This window comes from Furipterus horrens, unplaced genomic scaffold (assembly GCF_987537825.1).
Source record: "Furipterus horrens unplaced genomic scaffold, mFurHor1.1.pri manual_scaffold_2, whole genome shotgun sequence".
NCBI classification, from domain to species: Eukaryota; Metazoa; Chordata; class Mammalia; order Chiroptera; family Furipteridae; genus Furipterus; species Furipterus horrens.
The window spans coordinates 175,211,064-175,225,844 of NW_028327172.1; the positions used below are offsets into that span (position 1 = coordinate 175,211,064).

At 33.7% G+C, this 14,781-nt stretch overlaps 1 protein-coding gene across 2 annotated transcripts in view; it reads left to right on the plus strand.

Annotated features, from left to right (window-relative positions):
- Nucleotides 1-5,365: 5,365 nt before the first annotated feature.
- Nucleotides 5,366-14,781, plus strand: part of TMPRSS11D (transmembrane serine protease 11D) — a 51,357-nt gene continuing 41,941 nt past the window's right edge. For both annotated transcript variants that reach the window (XM_090268142.1, XM_090268143.1), the window contains exon 1: nucleotides 5,366-5,426. In XM_090268142.1, coding sequence (XP_090124268.1) covers nucleotides 5,419-5,426 — 8 coding nt within the window. In that variant the 5' untranslated portion in view covers nucleotides 5,366-5,418. The remainder of the gene's footprint in view (nucleotides 5,427-14,781) is intronic.

Sequence of the window (14,781 nt, forward strand, 5' to 3'; positions counted from 1 at the left end):
CATATCTGTCTATGCCTCCATCTTGGCCAGAAGTCCTATATTGGATAATTGTAATTGATCAGCCAGATCCTTCAGTTGGTGACATGACTTATGGGGTTGCATATATAAGTACATATATGTGTTTGCCCTCATCACTTCTCTAAATGTGGAGAAAAAGTGCAGGAATCTAGCATGTGTATGTATACAGGAAGGTCAAAATAACCCTCTGTAGAAGAAAACATCTCTATGTAGCCCTGAAGGGAACTTAGGGAAGGGGTGAAGAACACATACTTCTTCCTTTAACAAGACAAAAAGGAACCTATAACCAAGATGCTTCTTAGTAGTAGACTCTGGTGTAAAAAAAAAATCATATAGGAAGCACAAGAAAATAACTGTCAGTTAACATGAAAATAATCACAGGTTGTGATGAGCTTTGGATTTCTTAAACCATGTTTGAGCAAATGATTTAGGAATAAGATTGGTTTGGAGCAGCCAAATTGCATGTATGAATCTAGGGAGGAGGGTATTTTAGCAACATCCAGGGTTATTTTCAAACTGTACATGCTCTCCACCTCTCGATATTGTGACTCCTACACATATATACACACAAACTGCTTTGAGAATTAGTGCTGAAGGAATGACTGCATTACATTTGTTGAATGTGCCCAGTGCTTTAAATTCACTAGTTGATTTGATCAAATTTAATTTTTACAATTCTATAAGAATGTTATTTTTACTTCATATGTACACATAAGAAAACTGAGGCTTTCAGGGATAAAAAAAAAAAAAAACTTTTCTAAACCCTGCTGAATAGTAAATAGAGAAGCCAAGATTTAATTACAGGTATTTTTAACTCCAAATAACATACTGTTTCCACTACAACATGCCAACTGAATAGACAAAAGCCTTTGAAATATAGTGGTATATACTTATTCCCTTACCTCCCACTACCTATATGAAATAATCTACAAAATTAAACTTGGTTACACTTATAAAATTCAATTGTAACCCAATTTTAAATGTACATTTACAATAAATGTAAAACTTGTATATAAATAACATTTTATGTTAAATGGTGGACACATCCATTATCTTTGTTTTTCTATCCTTATAATAACCTGTGAGAGAGATCATGACAAATTCATCACCAAACATAGTCCTATGACTGTACTGCCCTGAACTTGAGTAATCAAACTCCAAATTAAAAGAAATCACTACTGGCCCACACCCTCTTAGATCATCTGCTTTTCCATTGTTCTTTTTTGTTTTGGTTTTTTTTGTTTTTGTTTTGTTTTCTGCGTGTATTATTATGGCGGATTCTGTTGAGTAATTTATATTTCTTTCAAAGCTAGGTCTATTAACAGATAATAGCATATTTGGAGATATTATCTTCACAGTGATCTCTCCCCATCAATCTAGGCAGGGAAAAGAATCAATTTCAATAGCTCATACATTGATTGCATGATTTATCCTTCATCAAAATAAATTTTCTCTTTTATTTCCCTGAAAACTGTCCTATCAGTTCTCCTAGCACTGGTTGCCTTGGTTTTCTGAATATATAGCTGGAGGAATAAAATCAAGCCTATGAGAGAGAGGAAGAGAATGCTGATTTTTTTGTATGTCATTCTATATTCCTTATTTCTGCAATGGCTTCCCTTTATGAATAGGAAAGGTCAAGACCTATCCTGTCACTTTCTGAGGATCTTAAAATTAACAGTCAATATCTTTTGTTGATGGTGAGAATGTAAAGAAAATGGAATAGGTGCAGTCACTATTGAAACAGTATGGAAGTTTCTTAAGCAATTCCACTCTTTATCCAAAGAAATACAAAAATTTAATTCAAAAGATATATGCACCCCTATGTTCATTGCAGCATTATTTACAATAAGCAAGATATGGAAGCAACCTAAGTGTCCATAGATAGACAATTGTATGAAGAATACATGGTACATATGATGCAATGTGTTATTACTCGGTCATTAAAAAGAATGAAATCTTACATTTGCACCAACCTGAATAAAGAGGATATTATGCGAAGTGAAATAAGTGAAACAAAGGCAAATACCATGTGATTTCATTTAAATGTGGAACCTAAAAACAAAATAAATGAACAAACAAAGAAGAAACAAACTCATAGAGAGAACAAATTCATGATTGCCATATGGGAGGGAGATGGGGGAGTAAAGAAGGTAAACAGATTAAGAAGTACAAACTGGCCATCATAGAAGTAGTCATGGAAATGTAAAGTACAGCATAGGGAATATAGTCAATAACACTGTAATAACTATGTATGGTGTCAGGTGGGTACTAGATTTATCAATTCTTAAGTTATATAATGTCCTTTTTAAAGGATGAGCAATAACGAAGCTATTAAGATAACCAGTGACTAGACAGAAAAACGAGCCCTGGCTGGTTTGGCTCAGTGGATTGAGCGTCGGCCTGCGAGCTAAGTGTCGCTGGTTCGATCTTCCAGTCAGGGCACATCAGAGAAGGAAAACTCTGACTCCAAAAAACCTCCGCTGCCTTGCGGCATACCTCTTCAGGGGAAAGGCTAAGGGAGTAAACCCCGACAGAAAATCCGGAGCCGGAGTCCCTAAGGCGGTTTGACGTTGTAGTCAACACCGGCAACTCCTGCGGCGCACCTGAAGCCAAGCTGTATTGACTCCGTCTTTCCCTTGGACCCTTCAGCTGCGAAGAGAGGGGGGGTCTGCTGCATGGGCAACAGCAGACCCTCCATATCACCCTGCCCAGGCTCTGTAGCTTCAGCTTCGCTGGAGAGGACACTCCAGCGTCATCGCAAGATGTCGATTCAACACGGGAGGAGACAGATACCGTGTCACTCCCGAGTCGGACTGCACAGCCATTCTCGGCGGTGCAGATAGACTCTTAAGAAGCTACACCATCGTCTCTCGAGACGGACGGCTGCCAACGATAATGTCTAATCACTATGCTGTACAACTGAAACTAATGAATATTATAAACCAATTGGAACAGAAAAAAAATTTTTTTAACCTTTTTTAAAGAGTCAGCATCTTTTGAATTAGTCCCTGTTAAGAGCAAATCCTTTACCTCACAAACCATAATTTCATGCCCCAGCTCTCCTTCTGTGTTGAGATCAGTACAGGCAAGCAGGAAGTCACATTCAGACTGAATACATGCCACTCCCCCATATCACTCCTCTGACTCATTCCCAAGTTCTGTTGTGAATAGTCATCGGGCACCAGGATCTGCATTAATAAATTCAGTTTTTGAACACTCAATATGTTTTGACTAAGACCCTGCTCACTAAAAAGGCCTTTGTTGAGCACTCCAGGAAACACAAAGAGGAGGAAGAACATATGTACTTGGGGGAAAGTGCCATCAACAAAAACCAGAAGACAATACTCCACATCTTTGCAAGAATAATTAAAAGTAAAATTTTTAAAGCCATTAAAATATTTAATAATTGGCCAAATATATTATTTTTATTTCATTTATTTCACAGAAAAATTGAGTATATTTGTGAAGGTGGTCATTGAAAGAATCATCAACAATAAAAAAATCTAAATACTTCATATTAGGAGATGGTTTCAGTATTTTATGATGAATTTACAGTACAATATGATTCTCCCTTGAAAATGCAGCCATTAAAATTGTTAATAATTAATAAATATAGGTATTATATTTGTATGTTTTCTGTACATTTGAAATATATCAAAATAAAAAGTTAAACTTTTTTAAATTAATTAATTAATTTGTTTGTTTATTTATTTATTTGTAGAGAGAGGGGAAAGGAGAAAGAGAGGGAGAGAAACATCACTGTGTGGTTGCCTCTCACTTGCGCCCCCAACTGGGGACCTGGCGTGCAACCTAGTCATGTGCCCTGACTGGGAATCGAACCAGCGACACTTGGTTCACAGGCCGACGCTCAATCCACTGAGCCACAGCAGCCAGGGGCAAAAAGTTAAACTTTTAATGCAGGTGTTGGATACAAATATAGTACTAGAAATTATACAGCTACTAGAAATAAAAATTAGTAATATAGGGATGTGCTTATGAAATAACATTAAATATAAAAAGCATAATACAAAGTTATACGTTATGACATAACTGTGTGAAAAGACTTGTACATGTGAAAAATACTTAAAGTTTAACATGTGTTTGTTTAGTTAACTTTGTTCAAAAGTTGTAAAAATAATTTTCATTCTTTTTACTAAAAAAAAAAATCAGAATATCAGGCATGAGATACAGAATTTGATGAAAATATATAAGGGAAAGCAAGAGAGGAACCCACTCATTTCTGTCCCTATAGTTTGGTTTGCACATTATATAAAAAATGTATAATAGAACACTTCTCAAGTGTACTCTGAAGTGAATTTATTATTAGTTATCAGTGATTTACAAGGTGAAGTTATAGAATTTTAGAGTTGAAAATGTTTTCTAAGGCCACCTGATTCAGCTTTTTGTTTTACAGTAGGTAAATGAGACTCTAAGAGGTATAAATGATCCCCACCCACCCCACCCCCACCCCCACCCCCCGCCTTAGGCTATCCAATTAGCTGGTGAAAAAGCTGAGACTAAAATTCAGGATTTAACACCCAGTATAATTCTGTTGTACATTTCTATTCTTTAGCATTCATTTTGCTCACAAAGTAACCCCAGAATAACCTTCCAAGTTTATCTTCTACTTCTTTACCACACACTAGACAGTAATGTTTTATTTTTCTCACTTACATGTTATTCTAGCTTCTATGTTTTCTTGGGCTCAACCCCTGCCTGCAAACACCAGCCAACACTCCATGCTTACCCTAACCCCACACATACTTGTGTTACACTTCATTACTCACTCATCTACTTGTAGTAATTTGTTAGAATACTTTTTTCAAAAGATATACTTGGAAAAAGACAAAGTGATGTTTAGTTTCAGTTCTTGTGCTTGCTTATCCTACAACTTTGTATACTTACTCAATTACTTCTCTGAATCTCTGTTCCTGTTATTGAGGAAAAACGTAGTTTGTCTCAAAAAAGGAGAGAAAAGAATTTTCTGATGGTCCTTGGCTTACTATGGCAAAGAATGAGATCTGTGACAATATGATAATAGGGAAAAGAGTGTCACATAATCTTTAAATGAAAAATTAATACCCTACAGTATATGTAGTAGTTGTAAGCTTTCACAAAATGCCTGTCATCTGTTATGGTATTGAATCACAATTTACCAGAATAAGTGAGATTCTTCCTGATTTGTGAAATTCCCTGTTTCTGATTCTGTTCCACAAGTCATACTATGGATTCAAGTTCATTCCTTCAGACTTGTTTAACAAGTTAGGTATTAATCATGTGGGATTTCCTCCTTTGACTTTAGCTCTTTCATAGATCATACGTAATACATGACAGTCATTCATTTGAGTGAAAATCTCAGAGCAGTAGGTAAAAAGGAGCTCTTCATTATTCAGGATTATAATGTATAGGTAAGTCCTCTTTTGCTTCTATAGTCTTATAAGTTTTATTATATCTTAGAGCATATGAAAAATATACAGAAGCTTAGGAATTTTGGCTATGTCTAGCAATCTTCTAATTACTTTTCTGGAAACATTAACACTCATATATTTTTAGATAATATGCTTGATATTGTTTAAATAAGATTCTTGACTGCTTGACTTAATTTTTTTACAAAATAGAATGACCTAAATAGATGGCTTGGCATTGTAACAACATATCTTTAAATAAGGATGTGTTTTTGTTCTCATGTTTAATTTGTCACAAAAATGATGTGTGAGCATTAAAAAATGAAATCAATAGAAAAATTCTTCTCTTTTAAAATTTTTTGAGGATTCTTTATTTTTATTCCTATTACAGTATCATTACTAGCTATAAAATATGCAGTGGATCTTGAAATTTCCTTTAAGAAAGTAAAAGCATTATTTTTCTATTTTTTTATATACTTATGATATAGTTTTCAGGTAAATTCTTGTTAATCTTTAAGGGGAAAATAGTATTTGTCTAGTTTTTCCAGTTAACAAATACTTACTTTTATATGCTCTCACATAAAAAACAAGTTGTAACATATCTAGAGTCAGATAATACAATCTCAGAATCATTATACAATATAATTTGGTGTGCCTGTGTGTGCATCTAGGAGTGTACATATTATTCTTTTTTTTTCATAACATAGAAAAATATGATACTCATGTGATTTTAAAAGGATGATAAATAAAAGTATGGATAATATGTTGAATATGTTGAATGTAGTTGAGTTTATTTTAAATGTCCCAAACTTTAGAAAACTCAATCAAACTTCAAATTATTTTAATAATAAAATATATGTATAGGGGACTAAGACATGCAAACTATCATATAGAAGTAGTCATGGGGATGTAAAGTAGAACATAGAGAATATAGTCAATAATATTGTAATTGCATATGGATGGTGTCAGGTAGGTACTAAAATTATTGGGGGAATCACTGTGTAAATTATATAAACATTTAACTACTATGTTGTCCACCTGAAACTAATATAATATTGTATGTCAACTATAATTAAAAATTAATTTTTAAATAAAATATATGTACAATAATGTGCATTATATATATATGAGTTTCTAACAATAAACAAAAATTAACAATTACCAATATATAAATAAAATAACTATTGTTTTATATTTGTGCAATAGATATAACAAATTAATTAAAACATGTCAAAATCTATGAAGAAATTTATATATTGTGTCTATTCTCATTTTATGTGAAAAACAAATAACAAAATTGTATTTACTTACCAACTCTCACTTTGGAAAGCTATACATGTTAAAAAGTATATTGAGGGCTAGACTATACAATACCAATCATGTCTGTTGTATTAAAGTAGTGAGCTTATGAATTATATTTTTTCCACTATTCACAAATGTTTTATAACAATGTAATATATTTTGGTAATTGTGATAGAATTTGAAATGGATTTTGCTGAAACATTTTTAATTTTGCAAAGGAATTTCTCTGAGTTTAAAAAAATTGGCCCTTATAAGCAGCTAAATATACATCAAAAGTCACCCAAAAGAAAAAGAAGACATCTAAACAATGCAAATAAGGAAAATGTGCATCATTTCAGAATTCCTTGAATCATTCTAATCTCTAAATCGATCCATCCTTACAGGAAATATGGCACTAAATCCGAACCAAACTTTCCAACTACAAAGAGCTCTTCTTGGAATTTTTGTTTCTATTGATTACAAATTAAAATATTTTATCTCTTAAATAGGTTGCATCTATTAATAATCAATTTATTTTTCCTTTTTATTAACCTAAGATAATATAACTCCCAATTAATGTTATTGGTTGGCTAATTTTTATCAGAATAAAATAGATATATACTAAATTGATGACATTTTGAAAATAATTTACAGATCCTCATTCATCAGTTGAAGACCCATGACTGGCATGAATTTATTCTGCCAGCATGAATAAAAGAGAATTTTCAGCAGGAAGAGAAGAGCACATTCAAGTGGCCTAGGGTGTTAAAAAATAGACAGCTTTTGTTCTGACAATTTTACTTCTAAGCCAGGACATCTATGTGAGTTTAATATTACAAGGAATGAATTAAAACATAAATTTTCCTTTTCTGCTAGAATATTCCCATTAGCATAAAGAAATGCAATTTTAAAAAATATCTCAAACTTCACTATTTTTCAACTCCTCCACATGCTCTGAGGGAGCAGGGTATTAAATAGGTTAGGAGGAATGAAATGAAAGCTAACTATATATATATATATATATATATATTTTTAGATAATTCTAGATAATTTTTAAGTAATTTTAGATAAATCTCCAGGTAATTCTGAGATATCTTTGGTTCAGAATGAGTTCTCTTGGATTGTTTGATTACTTTTTATATATAAATTAAACTCCCAGACCTCTCTTAAAGATTATAAAAATGATGTAGTTTTTTGTTTTGTTTGTTTGTTCTTTTTACCACCTATTCTTTTCTTCTCTGAAAAAGGAAAGTTTACCACAGGGCCCAGGAACTTGGGCAGCTGTGTTATTGTGATATAGTCATTATTATTTTCAAATTCTTGTATATTCCAGATACCTTCAGGTCCAAACTAAGAGAATGTCTATATCCACTGAATTACATAAAAAGTATGACTTGAACCCAGGCCAGGCAGTTCAGTAGGTTAAAGCGTCATCCCATACACCAAAGGGTTGTAGGTTCAATCCTGGTCAGGGCACATACCTAGGTTGTGGGTTCCATCCCTGGTCAGGGCACATACCTAGGTTGTGGGTTCCATCCCTGGTCAGGGCACATCTGAGAGGCAACTGATCGATGTTCCTTTTCCATATTGATGTGTTTCTCTCCATCACATGCTCTCTTTCTCTCTATAAAATCAATAAGCATATCCTCCAGTGAGGTTTTTTTTGTTTGTTTGTTTATTTGTTTTTTAAGTATGAGGTGACATTTGGACAATAGGATGAAGATTTAGAAGCTGGAACTCAGAATGTTGTTTAAGGAAATTTTTAAGGTAAAGGGGCATATCTCAGCTCAGGAACAGGCAAGCCTTAGCAGGACTACTCCCACCATAATAAATCATTTCTATTTTCTTCCCTTTTGTCTTTGCTTGTCATAAGATTAACTGACTACACAGATATGCCAAAGATAATTACTTAGGTGCTCTGCCTCCTAACAGTCCAAAACAACAGGAGACCAAAGGAGGGGGGGTGAGCTTTATCTGTCAAAAATGCATTGCAAATTCTGCCTGTTGTTGCAAATCTGGTTTATGAATTGCTATTTTAACTTTTAAAAACCATGTTTAAAGCTTCAGATGATTAGGCAAAGGATATATATCTTAATAGAAACCAGGCAAGTGCACTTAAGAGTGCATATAAAGTACAAAAGCTCAGCCCACATACCAAAACACTTGCTGAATTTGGCCAGAGTGTTTTATTAATGGTGGTACAAGGGGAGTGGTGATGGAATTAATTGCAATACATAGAATGGTCAGCTGCAATCAGTCACCTAGAATAATATATTTTCTAGCAAATTCTCTCATATTCACTGTTAATTTGTCTTCCAGAGCACACTCCCAAGCTATTTACTCAGATATGTGTTACTTATTTTACTCTTAAGTGCTCCAGCTCCCAATATGGCTATGGTTGACACCCCTAATATAAATCATTACAACAAGAATCAATATCTACTATTGTAAAAAAAAAACAAAAAACTTGAAGATATCCAATCCAATTCTTTAAAAAGTGTTACACCAACTTGAAGGATCTCATCCTCTTGAGCAAAGCACACTCGATATGACTTCAGCTTTTCAGAAAAGTCTACCTTTAGACTTAAAGAATATGTTCAAGATACGTAAAATAAAAGCACCGTCCTAAGTCTAAAGCCATTCTAAGATGACTAGAGATAAAATTGACTTTGGAAAAGTTTATATTAAAAACTAATTCAGCAGAAAGAAAATAGCAGGTTGTATTGAATGTTTATAATTTCTGTTTGCCAGAGCTATGAACAAGTATGAGCTCAGGCTTCAAGGTAGTAGGTTAAAAAGAGCCATTTAATGTAGATTTTCTAGCCTAGACAAATTTTTATTCTGACCATCTTACTTCTTAGCCAGTATATCTGCCCAAGTTTGATATTGCAAAGAATGAATTAAAACACACAGTTTACCTGTCTGCTGGAATGTTCCCATCAACATATAGACATATCATACTATCTCCAGTTAAAATAAAATCTTTCCTTGACTCCCATTCCCTCTCCAGCTATTTCCTCATTTCTCTCCCCACCTCTTAACAGCAAATCTCTTCTAAAAGTTTGTCTAGACCCACTACTTGTTCCTATTTTCCTCTCCCATTCACTCCTGTTAATAAAAATTTTTTTATTGTGAAATATATCACACATTAAGACTAATTTTAAAAAATAAACCTTTAGATACTCAGACTTTACTAAGAAAAATAACATCACCAGTACTTTAGAAGACCCTGATGATCCCTTCCCAATTATACTCTGTCTACTAACTCCCCCACACTTTGCCTAATGTAACTATTATCTGGCATGATATCTGAATATCTTTGATTATCTTTATAGTTTTACTTCTCACGGATAGATCTCCAAATAACATATCATCTTGTTCTACTTACATTTGAAATTCATATAAATGTGATCAAAATTATGTTTTATACAATGTATACCTCAGAGAGATTTTGGGTTTGGTTCCAGACCACCGCAATAAAGAAAATATTGTAATAAGGGGACTCACATGAATTTTTAGGTTTCCCAGTACATATGAGTTATATTTATACTATACTGTAGAGTGTAAGTGTGCAATAGCACTGTATCTAAAAGAAACAATGTGCATACCTTAATTAAAAAGTAGTTTATTGTTAAAAAATGCCAACCATCATCTGGGCTTTCAGCGAGTCATAATCCTTTTGCTGGTGGAGGGTTTGATTCGATGCTGGTGACTGCTGACTGATCAGGGTCATAGTTGTTGAAGGCTGAGGCAGCTATGTCAATTTCTTAAACTAAGACAACAATACACCTAAACCCAGTTAGTCCAGGTTTAGAGCCTGTGCTGTCAACTGCTGCTTTGAAGCTTACAGTCTTCCTCAAAGAGAAGGTGTGTAGGGATGGGGAGACAGATAAGGAACATATAAGCAGACATATCTTCATAAGGAATAAAGTGTTTGCAAAAACTGACAATGCGTAGTACAGGTGAGAGAATCTATCTTACAGAGTGGTCATGGAAGCAAGAAGGGGCCCTCCTTATGAAGTGGGGATGAGGACAGAACAGTGTGAAGGTGATATGTAAATTCACTGACTTTTTGTTGGATGACCAAGAAGAAAGCAAAAGCCCAGAGAAGTGATCTGTCTCATGTCAAACAACTTTTCTAATTACTTCAACAGTTTTACCCCTAGTATGCATACGGCTTCCAAAGATAAGAGCCATGTCTGCAGCACTTTTCTGAGCTCTGAGGAATCTGTTATACTGCATGGGCCTCAGAAAAATCAGTGTCAGAGATCTTGAAACTCTGCTCATTTAATTATGACACAAAATCATCCTGGAAAAATGATACTGAGAATCTCAAATGTTTTCTCTGCTTCTATAGGCAATTTGGGCAAGAAGCCAATAGGATTAAATCAGAAGAACTTAAGTACAAGATGTTGTTTTAAAAAATATATTGATGCAACTAAATATTACTCAAGAGCATTTAAAATAACTAACCTTGGGTTTGGTCCATGATTCATTAAAAGCCACTTTTTTTTTTTTTTTCCATGAGCACAATTATCATTTACTGGATTTAGTTAAATAGAACTAACCATGATGAATAGTTATAGGATTCTGAATCCAGTCTCCCTTCCTCTAGTTGCATGGAGAGAATAGTTCCAGGAAATTTCTGGATTTTCAATTCTATCATGCCTGCTAAATAAGTTCATCTAGTTTGTGCTGAAATGTCTTTCTTGCTTTAGATCCTATATTAATAGAGTTTTACTTCTTTAAATTGTACCTTAAATTATGTATGATTCTTTCTTTTATCACATCATTCATGGTACTTTCTTTCCTGTTTCCCTGCTCTCCTACTTAAGTAAACAGTGTTAAAAACCTGTTATATATTCTTTTATACAAATTAGCAGGATTGTTTCCTTGGCAGTTGTTAGAATATTTTTACATTTGGGTCTATATGTCACAGTCAAATCAAGTATTAGAGGATGAATACATTTGGAAAAAATAATGCTACCTTGTGCTTCTCTGAAGTTTGATGTACAAAATTCCTCATCTAATTGGGACACATATTGTAGAAACAATGAAATATCCTGCCATTTGCAATTTAGTGTTATGAATCAGGTCACATTGAACTGGGAGTAAGAGCTTCTAAATCCTTTACTCGTTTATTTTTGCAGAAAGCAAACATATATCTCATACTGTGTTAGGTTAAGTATATTTTGACAAAGCGATAAGTTAAGGTTTTGAACATTTCATAATGATTTTATAGCAGATAAGGGTTATGCACCTGGATTTTAGGAAACAAGAAGGAAGTGGTAAAAATTCAGTAAATCACTCTTTTTTGTTTTGGAGTTACTCTGATCTAATTGTATCCAAAGTATAGTTCTTGGAACAAAATCATCCAGCATCACCTATGAGCTTGTTGGAAATGCAAAATCATGGACCCAACTCCAGATTCATAAAATTAAAATTTGTATTTTAACAGGCAATTTGTATATACATTAAATTTTAAGAAGTAGTAAACTAAACAATTACAAATAGCTAAACAGCTACATGGTAGTCTCTCAAGTATCCCACATGAAAAGCCAGGTACAGCATGTATTTGAATATGAGTAAATCTACCCTCTAAGTTGGATATGCAATAGATTTCTTACTCCTCTCCCACAGAAACATAATGCCTTGAGCAAGTTAGAACTCCCAGAGCAGCATTTTCTTAACTGAGTGCTGGGAGCACTGTGCTCCCCTATATGTTAGGTATTTCAGAAGTAAATGTTTCTGTGCTCAAATAAGTTTGGGAAGCACTGCTATCCAGTCAGTTTGTGCACCTAAGGAAAAGAAGAAATGGGGGAATTGGAGAATGTGCAAAGAACAAATGGCTTTTTGTCATTGGGCACCTTGAATTTAAATACGTTTTTCTCTAGGACTCCTCAGCCCTTATTTCCCACTCTGACACATGACAGGTGACAGTGATATGTGTGACACACTCCATGGACCAGGCTTATAAGCAACTCCAACTGTCCTACTTGTAACTCTGCCCATAAAAAGTAAGAAAATGCAAATAAGTGAGAGGAATGTTATGTTGGAATTATCTGCTCTAAATTATGTAAGAAGTTAATCCTTTAAACTCTAATGCTTTAACTGTTATTTGTAACAAATTGCTTGCTATCAACAATAACACACCAGCACTGTGTTCCATACCTGACTGAGAATTATTGTCTAGGAAATAGCATTGAAACTGGATCTGAATGGATTATTGAGCCCTTTTTGGTTCTTGTGAGTTCAAGCTCACCCTTACTGTCAATTATTCACCAAAAGCTTGGTAATGTTGGCATTACAGTAAGTTAATTATTAAAAGATAAATTTTATTTTTGACAACTTCATTGAGATGTAATTACAGACCAAAAAGTTTACATGTTTAAGTGTACAATTCAGTCCTTTCTAGTGTATTTATAGAGTCATGCAACCATCACCAAGATTCAATTTCAAAAAATTTTCATCATCTCAATAGCTACAAAAATTAATTGAAAGAACTCATTTTCCAAAAACTATCTTGACAATAAAATATTAAATAACATATTTATACTACATTAATATTTCTTTGTACTTTGCAGAAAGCTAACAAAATAGTCTTGGTGCCAGTAAAGGATAAAGATCCTTTTAGTTAAGAGTGAAGAAAAAAAGGAAAGTAAATGAAGGGAAAGAATAAAGAAAAGGCAAAAGAGAAAGAAAAATTAGTGTTTAAAACTACATATAGGAAGAAAAAGGTGCTATTTAGAGGGAAATGGACAAGGAAGCAAATCTTCAACTAAACAGTTCCTTGCTTAGGAACTACTCTAGGCTCAAAGGCTCTCTCAGTTGCTACCTCTTTTGCAGTAGAACTCAGACCTAAACTAACACTGAACAACAATGCACTCTAGAGCACCTGCTGGCCTTCCCTAACCTTAATCAGCAAGGAGATCAGTAAACTGTGTCAGGACTTTCTTTGTTATGGGTATTGGTACTGAAACACTAGGTACACATCCTTCAACAATAGTAGAGTCAACAAAGTATTGTTTTATCACTTGGTGAATGTGGTGACTCCTAGAGAAATATACTTAAAATACCAGCATCATGAAGTTCCAGGAGAAATACTTCCATTTGTTCTGTTGTTTTCAAATTACCTAGGTAGGCTCACCTTTGTAGATGATACCACCATCTACCATAATGCCACTGCACCCATTTGCACACTAAAAAGGTTCCATAATCTCAATTATGGAAGTCAGAACCCACCCTTTGGGCTGCTGTACAGTTCCAGCAAAGGTAGCCTTTCTTCTAAAAGCAAGTGTACCTTACAGCAGTAACCAAAATATACCTCTAAGTCTCTAGGTGACTCTTTGTCAGTCAGTAGTCTTTAGTAGTCTTTACACATTTTATATTAATAATTACTCAAGGCTGACTCCACAATGTAAATTTCTTAACTCCAGTTCTCTTTCCATATCCCCTTTAATATCTTTAACAACAGAAGAATTAAACACTATCCTCAGTTTAAACTCAATTAACCAAATCTTTTTTTAATTTCAGACCCTTTATTTCAAAAACATGACTGACATTAGAACAAAGGAAATATCAAAAAGAAGAAATGATCATTTTTTAATTGAAAATATTTAGCAACTGCCTTATTTTTTTGCAGAAATATAAAGTGAACATTATTAACAAAGAATATAAGACTAGGACTATTTTTTAATTCAGGAGGAGCCAAATAGATTAAGAGCTGGCACACTAAGATGAAGCATAATTAACAATGTTTTCCTTCTTTAATAATTGTTTAATATACCCTTAATTACTAGAGCTCAGTGAAATCTTTTAAAATCAGGTAATATTTGCTATAAATCAACTTGAAATATATTTCAATGCTATAATAACAATAAACTGGAGGAAAAGTGCCCATGGACTTCCATATATGAAACTGATTTAACAAAGTATGAATAGAGCATCACTAGAGAATGATTTATTTTTCTTTCAGAAAAAAAGGTAGATTTGTCTTATTGTGGCCACACCCTCTCAGGGGGTTGACTGTATGGCTTAGACATGTTAAGAAGAGCCTGAGTCCAAGGAAAGTAAAAAC